At 36.6% G+C, this 11145-nt stretch overlaps 1 protein-coding gene across 1 annotated transcript; it reads right to left on the bottom strand.

Moving 5' to 3' along the window:
* Window positions 1–9847: 9847 nt before the first annotated feature.
* LOC118900095 (olfactory receptor 5G3-like) lies at window positions 9848–10792 on the bottom strand. The gene has a single exon (XM_036862300.1). It carries the CDS (start codon window positions 10790–10792, stop codon window positions 9848–9850), a length of 945 nt encoding a protein of 314 aa, XP_036718195.1.
* Window positions 10793–11145: the final 353 nt, after the last annotated feature.

Below are 11145 nucleotides of genomic sequence, written 5' to 3' on the forward strand. Positions count from 1 at the left end.
GGAGAGAAGAAAATATAGTATCTGAGGAGATAGCATAGTAGGCAGAATAATGGTCTCCAAAAATGTCCATCTTCTAGTCCCAGAAATATATAAATATGTTACCTTACATGGCAAAAGGGATTTTGTAGATGTAATCAAATTAAGAACCTTGAGATGAGAACATCTAGTGGGCCTTTCTGGGCTGTGGTCAAAGAGAGATGTAGCTAAGGAAAAATGGTCAGAGATATTCAACTTTGCTGGCTTTGAAGATGGAGGAAGGAGGCCATGAGCCGAGGAATGTGGGCAGCTTCTACAATCTGGAAAAAGCAAGGAAATTTATTTTCCCTCAAAACTTCCAGGAGCAATGCAATCCTGCCAACACTGTGATTTTAGCCCAGTGATATCTGCATAGGACTTTTTGAACCACAGCTCTAAAATAATTTGTGTTGTTTTAGCCACTAAGTCTGTAGTAATTTGTTAGGGCAGCAATGGGAAAGTAATACACATAGGTTGGATGACCACAATCACCACTTTCTCTGAACGCTTCTCTTGATCCCCTAAGAGGGATGTGTTCTCCCACTCCTGCAACCCCCATAGTATTTTATTCATAGCTCATCTTGACTATAATCTGATATTTTGGGGTTCAAGGACATGGGCTTATAATTGTCTGTAATCTATGAAGTATCTATCTCAGAAAGTTGCAAATAAGATCTATTCTATAAGTATTTTTGAATGAAGTGGAAAATAAACTAAAGATATCCCACAATCCATAATGGTTTAAATGTAGCAATTTAAATTACATACTTCTGATTAAAGAAGGCAGGACAAAGGCAGTTCTACCCTTTTCTTCTACCTGAAACCAGCCAAAAGTATAAGGAAAACAATAACAAAAAAAATAAATAAATGAAATGACACTTTATTGAACTTAAAGGGGAAGGAGTAATAAGAAAAAAATATGATAAAGCAAATTCTATTATAGGAACATGCTTCTCTTTTATATTTACAAGATAAATTCCCTCTAACATGAACATTTTTTAAAAAATATGATAAAAGTGCATGAGGTGATGGTCAGTGAGATGGCTGACCCCATGCTGGAGGAGGTCATTGAGAAGACATGACTGCTGATTGACCCTCAAGCTCGCCCTGGACAATGAGGCTCCTCACGGTCATTGAAAGGACATGACTGCTATTGACCCTCGAGCTGGCCCTGGACAGTCAGAGGCTCCTCACTCTCTCCTTTGTCCTTGGAATGTACTCTCTTCCCACCATCCCCACTGTGAGAGTCATTTTCAAGGACACAGCCTTGAGAGAGTAAGGTGTTGTTGAGGCCACCTGGGCGGTATATGTAACTGAACCCAGTTAAGGTCTCTTTATAAACTTTTAAGATGCTGGCAGGCAGGTGCAGAGATCCACTCATCTTGTAGCTTCCCAAGACAAGCCTTATAAGTTCCCTTGCTTATTAAACTGCCACCTACCTGTCTGGAGTGGTCTACCTCTTTCTTCAGTCTCTCCTTGCCCTCTGTGTAGGGGGGTCAGTTCCAGATTTCACCTGGGAAATTCCTGAGTTTGCAAACCAACAACTGGTGAGCCAGCCAGGAGACCAAAGAAATGGGCCTTGGGAAAGAGGCAAGCATGACATATCTGGAAAACTGCAATTAGCTAAGGGTGGGGGAAGGGAGCAGGAATTACTGGGAGGTAGATAGGGGCCAGATTGCAAATTCTGAGTGCTACCTTTGTCATCTTAAGGAGTTTGTGCTTTATTCTAAGCAAGTGGGGAGTCACTGAAGGATGTAGAGCAGGGAGGTGAAATGGCCAGATTTTCATCAGCTGGGGGAAATCCCAAGCTGGCTACTGACCTCTGTGTGGGGAGGGGTGACCCGTATGTTAGATGGTTGTACAACATCGCATCAGTACAATGATGCCCCCAAAACACCGACTGGTCTAAGGTGCTAATTTGACAACTGCAGAGAATGCATTGTGGCAAAGAAGGGAGAGAATGGCTGCCAGAGTGGGCTGGCCTCTACTGTGGGCTGTTTGGCCACTGTTGCCCAACTGGAGACTGAAGCTTGAGTTATAAAGTTGGCAGAAGAGCTGAGCTTAGAGAAGGATGTGCGGTTGTCTACTACTCTGCTAGCTTAGGGGATGGCAGACAAGGTTTACGTATGTACAACTAAAACTTAATTTTCTTTCATCTGTTAAAAGGACAAAGTCTTCTTGGACTATTGTTCTATTCTTAATAAGATTGTGAGAGGTTTTTCTTTATCTTTTAAGTAATGTGCCTAGAAACAAAGAATCTGTGTCTTATAAAAATAATTTCCTGTGCTTCACGTTGCTTTATCAGGTCTTTGATTACTTAAGAACTCCATCTTTGCTAGACTTACAAGAAAAAAAAAAAAAAACCTAACAAACTATGAGAGAAATGCAGTCTTCTATTTTTTATTATGTGAAAGTAAGATATGCAAATATATAGGTTTCAATGACTGTATACGTCTCAGGTTAAAAGAAGCATACTCAATGTTCAAGTAAACAAACTCATACAGTAATGTTGACAAGTAAATTTTTCTTTCTAAATATTAATAATATCTTAAAGAGGGATAATCAGTGGCAATTGTTTATGTATGTTTTATTGTTACATCAAAGGCCTTGGAGATTGGTCACTGTTCTCCGGGTTTTTAATACATGATTACTTCAAGGGTAATCATTGACTAAAATCTTTATGAATTAATTGTGTGTTATCCCTCAACATAAGATTCCATACTTTTCAAAGCTTTTTTGCTGGCTAACAAAATAATAAAGGCAAATTGACTAAAATCTTAAATCAGCATTGGTAGAGCAATTTCACTTAAAATTTTTAAGAATATTTCTAGCACATATTCCATCAGTCAAGCTTATAACCCTGACAAAATTGTAAAGGTGGAACATAAGAACCAATGCATAAAGATCATTTGAACATTTGCATATGCACTTTAAACAAATGGCTACATTCACTGAATTTGTTTTCCTGGTTAGGACTAGGGAAGATAAGTGAGGACCAGGGAGATATTTCGAGGTCTATTAATGATACTATTTCATGTGTTTGTTAGCATTGTAGGCCCGTATTTTATGTTGCTAAAAGTCTTAAATGCTTCTGTGTAACTGATGATTCAAGAGATAATTGCAACCTTTATAGGAAATCAAAATACCAAATCTTAGCTATCCCTCAAGAATCTTCGCTTCCAAATGTTTCTCTCACCCCTTATTCCTAAATGCAAATTAAGCAGCTAGCCAGATAATTGTTAATCTGGGGTCCTATCTTCCTGTTCCTACATCCTGTCCCATGATTAACATAACTCATTTTCCCATATTTTTCAAGAATCTGAACAGTGAACAATTCTCAGAACAAAACTAAACTTTAAGTGGCCTTCACCAATCAGCCTTCTAGAATCTTTCATCTACTTGCTCCTTGCATAATACCCATCTTAAGCTGCTCCCCACATTTCAGCACTTTTAATAAATGCTTGCATTAATATCTTTTGGTTGTTTTTCTCCTCTTTCAGAGTTGTCATAAATGTAAAATATGTAAGCAAATAATTTAGCACAGAATAGGCTTCAAAGCAGATCTTCCATAAATGGTGGTAATACTGCTGCTGCTAATAATTAAAACAACATTGATAGCCTGATTTCATTGGATGATGATGATGATGATACTAATGAAGTCTAAGAAAGGTGAATAGCAAATAATTGCGTAGCAACTCAGAACAACCACAATGAAACAGGAACCTTTTAGAAAATAGACAAAACTCAAAAAGAGGGCAACACTTCCAGCAGTAAATTGAAATATAAAACAGCAGATTGCTTTGGAGATTTTAAATTATTATTTTCATTAGTAATATCACACAGTGTTGCAGATTTTAGGTCGTTGTTTCTTTTCTGATACTCATCTCCAAATTCCTTACAGACATTTCTGAGGAGAGTGAATTTTACAGATTTCTTGTTAGAAATTTCCATGTTAAACCTCTAGAAACAAACCAGGTCTTTTTCTGCCATATAAGCTTATGACATTAAGATAGAAATGATAACAGAGAAAATTTTTTCTCACTGTTACAAGGAAAGTCTAAAATTTTGTAGTCTTGTCCCTTGACACCAAGTTTTGCATTGTTAAATGAAGGACTTTCACATTTTTGATAGAATGCTTAGATTCAGAGAGTGGATTCGTTTTTTCATTGCAGCACTGCTTACAATAGCCAAGACACAGAAGCAACCTAAATGTCCATCATCGGATGAATGGATAAAGAAGATGTGTTACATATATACAATGGAATATTACTCAGTCATTAAAAAGTATGAAATAATGCCATTTGCAGCAACATGGATGAACCTGGAGACTGTCATACTAAATGAAGTAAGTCAGAAAGAGAAAGACAAGTATCATATGGTATCATTTACATGGGGAATTAAAAAAAGAAAAGATACAAATGAACTTATTTACAAAACAGAAATAGACCCACAGACTTAGAGAACCAACCTTATGGTTACCAGGGGGGGTGGGGGGAAGGATGGATTGGGAGTCTGGGATTGAAACGTACATACCGTTATATTTAAAATAGATAACCAACAAGGACCTACTGTATTACACAGGGAACTCTGCACAATATTCAGTAATAACCTAAATGGGAAAAGAATTTGAAAAAAATAGATACATGTATATGTATAACTGAATCGCTTTGCTCTACACTTGAAACTAACACAACATTGTTAATCAATATCCTCCAAAATAAAATTAAAATTAAAAAAAAAATAATAGTAATGAAGTGCTCAGAGAAACTCAGGGTGTGAAACTACAGACTACTGAAGGGTCAACCTTGCTTTGAGGGCACAGACCCACTAGTGCTTCTTCAGGGTTCTGTTATCTTCCCAGGAGAAGACCAGGCTTGGCAAATAAGAAATTGGTGGTCATTAACTCTCTGCCTTTGTAAAAGAACTTGCCTCTAAAATTTATTCTTTTTTTTCATGAGGAAGTTGAAGATCTTTTTAATTGAAATATAGTTGACATACAATATTATGTTAGGTTCAGATGTACTACATAGTAATTTGACATTTGCATACATTATGAAATGATCATCATGATAATAAGTCTAGTAACCATCTGGTCCCATACAAAGTTATTACAGTATTACTGACCATATTCCTTATGCTGTATATGACATCCCCATGACTAATTTATTATGTAACTGGGGGTTTGTACCTCTTAATCCCCTTCATCTATTTTGCCCACTCCCCCCAACCCCCTCCCTTCTGGCAACCACCCATTTGTTCTCTGTATCTCTGAATCTGTTTTCATATTGTTAGCTCATTTTGTTTTTTAGATTCCACATATAAGTGAGATCATGCAGTATTTCTCTTTCTCTGACTTATTTCACTTAGCATAATACCCTCCAAATCCATGCATGTTGTCACAAATGGTGACAATTTCATTTTTTATGGCTGAGTAATATTTCATCTTGTGTATATACACATATATATGTGCATATCACATCTTCTTTATCCACTCGTCTATTGATGGGTAAGTAAGTTGCTTTCATATGTCGGCTACTGTAAATAATGCTGCAATAAATACTGGTGTGCATATGTCTTTTCATATTAGAGTTTTTGTTTTCTTCAGGTAAATACCCGGAAGTGAAACTGTTGGATAATATGGCAGTTCTATTTTTTTTCAGGAAACTCTATACTGTTTTCCATAGCACTGCACCATGCTACAATCCCACCAACAGTAAACAAGTGTTTCCCTTTCTCCACATCCTTGCCAACACTTGTTATTTGTTGTCTTTTTGATCAGAGTCATTCTGACAAATGTGAGGTGATATCTCATAGTGGTTGTGATTTGCATTTCCCTGATGAATAGCTGAGGTCAAGATTTCTTAAATGGATTGACCTTTAGAATAGTAGCCAGTCTACTGGACTGTATACAAGTTCAAGTCTTAGTGAGGTTGGATCTGTTCTTAGAAGAGTTCTCTCTTGACTTCAAGAAGTAAATGAGGGTTAAAATTTCTTAGGGCAAGCCATTTCTAAAGGATATCTTTTTGAAATATGATTTCCAAAATTTTATTGGGAATTGTTTCCCATATCTCTTTGTATTATAAATTCATTGAAGTATATATGTAAATAGATTGAGTTAATTCAGATTATTGAAATTATTCAGATAAAGTGGTGGCAAATTAACTATTATAAAATCCAAGCTTTCACCATATTAAACACCATATTAATTGTTTGTTTATAATATATGTACTAAATTTCATTTAGGTTTTGTAATTCTAACAATTTTTGTTAGATTATCTTGTATATGACCATAATTAATTACCTCCTTTCTTATAAATGCATGCTCTTCCTCTATTGAAAGATTGAGTTTTTTTCCCATCTTTGAATGTAGGCTTACCTTAGTAACTTGCTTGACCAGTGAATTCAGCAGATTCTTCGGTTGGGATTCTGGAATCAGACCACTCACCAGACAGACGGCAACAAGAGTACATTGCTGGTGGAAGGGGGTGGTCATAACCATTAGCATGCCCTAGGATTGCAATTACTAAAACTCACCTGCAGTGAATTGGGGTGGAGTACAGTTTAAAAATGTGCATTGGCTTCTGCAATTATCTCTAGCATGTGAGAAATACGGGGAGCAGTGGTAACCATTGGACGATGAAGTTGGTTGTTGTTAAATGCCACTAATATGCTAAAGGATGAGAAAACAACACTCAGGCCAGACAGTTTCTAACTCAAGGATATAAGACTAGAGAAGGTATCAGGTGACTGTGTTTTCTGAGAGGATACTCCTTCCACTAAAGCAATAAAGAAAAGCACTAGTGGAAGGGACTCTAGTTTCATGAGAAGCTCAGTGGTATAAAGTTCCATTATGGATCTAGCCTTCCTAGAGTCAATGGAGATGATAGGAGTCCAGGACACTTGAATCCAGAAATACCTCCACCAAAGACATAAAGGATGCATAAAAAGTAGTCACATTATTTATCCATTTAATTCAGCAGTCTAGCCCCTCCAGAAACCAGATGACTTTTAAAGAATGCCTATAACTGGACAGCTACATGTAAAAGAATGAAATTAGAACATTCTCTAACACGATACACAAAAATAAACTCAAAATGAATTACAGACCTAAATGTAAGACCGGATATTCTAAAACTCCTAGAGAAAAACATAGGCAGAACACCCTTTGACATAAATTGCTGCAATATTTTTTTCAATCTGTCTCCTAGAGTAATGGGAATAAAAGCAAAAATAAACAACTGGGCCCTAATTACACTTAAAAGATTTTGCATGGCAAAGGAAACCATAAACAAAACAAAAAGACCACCTACAGAATGGGAGAAAATATTTGCAAATGATGTGACCGACAAGGGATTAATTAATTTCCAAAATATACAAACATCTCATACAGCTTAATATATAAAGAAAAACAAATAACCCAGTCAAAAAATGGGCAGAAGACCTAAATAAACATTTCTCCAAAGAGGACATACACATGGCCAACAGGCACATGAAAAAAATTCTCAACATCGCTAATTATTAGAGATACGCAAGTCAAAACTGCAATGACGTGTCACCTCACACCAGTCAGAATGGCCATCATTAAAAAGGCTACAAATAATAAATGTTGGAGGGGGTGTGAAGAAAAAGTACCCCCCACATACACACTGTTGGTGGGAATATAAATTAGTACATCCACTATGAGAACATTATGGAGGTTCCTTAAAAAACTAAAAATAGAGTTACCATAAGATCCTGCAATCCCACTCCTGGGCATATACCCAGAGAACACCATAATTCAAAAAGATACATGCACTTCAATGTTCATTGCAGCACTGTTTACAATAGCCAAGACATGGAAGCAACCTAAATGTCCATCGACAGATGAATGGGTAAAGAAGATGTGGTATTTATATATATAATAGAATATTACTCAGCCATAAAAAAGAATGAAATATTGCATTTGCAGCAACATGGTTGGACCTAGAGATTATCATATGAAGTGAAGTAAGTCAGACAGAGAAAGACAAATATCATATGATATCACTTATATGTGGAATCCAAAAAAATAAAAAGATATAAATGAACGTATTTACAAACCAGAAACAGATTCACAGACATAGAAAATAAACTTATGGTTACCAAAGGGGAAAATGGGGGGGTGGGAATAAATTAGGAGTTTGGGATTAACATATACACACTACCAAATGTAAAACAGATAAACAACAAGGACCTACCGTATAGCACAGGGAACTATATTCAATATCTCATAATAACCTATAATGAAAAAGAATCTGAAAAAGTTACATCTATATGTATATGTATATACAAATATAACTGAATCACTTTTCTGTACACCTGAAACTAACACAACATTGTAAATCAACTATACTTCAATTAAAAAAAAGAATGCCTGTAGACTGTTTCAAATTCCAAAAGCAGTCCCACTAGCAGTCTTATTCCTTTGTGGGATCATTTAATGGATCTCCAGTTCTGTACATGATACACAGTCAGTGACCTGAGGAATGAATTCTTTTCCATTCTGATTAGAAAAGATGATCTGAAACAGTTTACATTCATGTGAGATGAACAAAAATATTAATTTACAATATTTCAAAGATGAAAATGGTACATCTAGATCAAGCCCAAGCAAGACCAGAGAGCATGAATAAGCTACAATTAAAATGTGTATGAATAAAAGCTCTCCTTTCCTACCTCCAATGCCATTCCCATTGAAATATCATTGTCAGCAGGTACATATATATCCTTTATAGTTCTCTCGATGCTCATTTACACTTGCATTTACATCTTACTCATTATATAGGTTTTGCCCTTTTTCTTAATGATCCATGTTACACACTGATCGTCAATGTGATTTTTTCCCTCAACTAACAGTAGAATAGTTCTCTCCAATTCAATCCAGCAATACCTAATTCAGTCTTCATTTGCTGCACAATATTACATGGAAAAAAGTTCACTTTTCTCTCAATGATGGATATTCAGGTTATTTATTTTATTTTTCTTTGCCACTACACATAACACCGAAATATATGGAATCTTATGTATTGGCATTTATATTTCTGTAGTCTAGATTTCTAATGGAGGGATTTCTAGCTCAAATGCCATATAAATTTATCATTTTAAATAGAAGCTACCAAATTGCTTTGTGGAAATGGAGCAATTCATACTACCAACAAGAAATAATGAGTCTGGCATAGCCAACTAAGAACTTCATTGTCATTAAAACAATCAATGTTACATCTGCATTGAAAGGCACTGCATTGGCATTTTAATTTCATTTCATATACTTGGACAATCATGATGTTGAATGTTTTCTCCGCATATTTTGGCAATTTGCATTCCCATATTTGAGAATTGCCTCTTTCTTTGTTTGCTTATTTATCTATTGTTTTCTGATTCTGAATTTTAGCCTGTTCTTTGAATATTAGGGATATTATCCCATCACTTGGCACATGTGCATAAATATTTTCTCTTGTTTTATTATTCGCCCTTTAACACTGATTGTGGTACATTAAATTTTCCATTATAACTTTTAGTTTTCATGTCTGGTTTAAACAGTATTCACACATCCACTACTGTACAAATACTAAGTTTCTTCTAGTATATTTTCACATTTATATTCTCAATCCATCTCTATATTGTTTTGAAACCCCTCTCATGTCACAGAGAACAAGACTGGAGGAGAAAATTATTTAAGAACTGCTCTGTGTTTTAAATCACCTTGAACAGACAGAGCCAAGACTCACACGAAGCTTCTGATTTCCAGTCTAGTGTTCCTTTTACTAAACATTCTGCACCAACAACTATGGTACAACGCAAGTAGAGTTCTACTTTACCTACTTACTAGACAATTTTTCCTTTCAAACTTCCTACTGAATGCATTTTTCACCTCCTTGTTCCTCAAGCTGTAGATGAGAGGGTTCAACATGGGGATCACCACAGTGTAAAAGAGAGAAATCACTTTATTAATGAGTAGGGAGGAACTTGAGCTAGGTCGGACATAAATGAAGAAAAGAGTCCCATATAGTATGGAGACAGCTGCCAGGTGAGAAGAACAAGTAAAAAAAGCCTTCCTCCTCCCATCAGCCGTCTGGATCCTCAGGATGGCCACCAGGATGCAAACATAGGAGACCGTGATGATCAAGCCACTGAGTACTCCTATTGCTCCAGCCAAGATGAAAAGCACCAACTTATTGGTCCAGGTGTCTGCACATGCTAGGGAAAGCAGTGGTGAAATATCACAGAAAAAGTGATTGATAATATTTGGACCACAGAAGGGTAAGCAAAAAGTGAGAATTGTATGAGTCATGGTGCTCATAAGAGCCACAGCATAAGGGCCTATAACCAGCTGCACACAGACCCTCTGGGACATAACGAGTGTGTACAACAAGGGCTTACAGATGGCCATATACCGATCATAGGCCATGGAAGCCAGGAGGAAACATTCGGTTGCCACAAAAAGACCAAAGAACCACATCTGTGCAGCACAACCCATCAAAGAGATGCCCTTTTTCTCCGCAAAGATATCACACAGCATCTTGGGGGCAATGGAAGAAGAGGAACACATGTCTACAAAGGACAAATGGCTAAGAAAAAAGTACATAGGTGTGTGGAGTCTGGGATCCATCCATATGAGAATGATCATCCCCAAATTGCCCCCCACTGTGGCAAGATAGACAAAGAGAAGAATGACAAAGAGGACAATCTGCTGATAGAGATGATCTGTGAGGCCCAAGAAAAGAAAGTCAGTCACTGCTGTCTGATTCTGATCTTCCATTGGTCATCTGTAATCTGTTATAAGAAAGAAAGAATTTTATGATGAAAAAACTATCATTAAGACCTGGGACGAACTGAGAGAGTGGCATGGACATATATACACTACCAAATGTAAAATAGATAGCTAGTGGGAAGCAGCCGCATAGCACAGGGAAATCAGCTAGGTGCTTTGTGTCCACCTAGAGGGGTAGGATAGGGAGGGTGGGAGGAAGATGCAAGAGGGAGGAGATATGGGGATATATGTATACGTATAGCTGATTCACTTTGTTATAAAGCAGAAACTAACACACCATTGTAAAGCAATTATACTCCAATAAAGATGTTAACAAAAGTTACAAATATTTTAAGCCAATA

This window comes from Balaenoptera musculus, chromosome 8 (assembly GCF_009873245.2).
Source record: "Balaenoptera musculus isolate JJ_BM4_2016_0621 chromosome 8, mBalMus1.pri.v3, whole genome shotgun sequence".
Classification (NCBI taxonomy): Eukaryota; Metazoa; Chordata; class Mammalia; order Artiodactyla; family Balaenopteridae; genus Balaenoptera; species Balaenoptera musculus.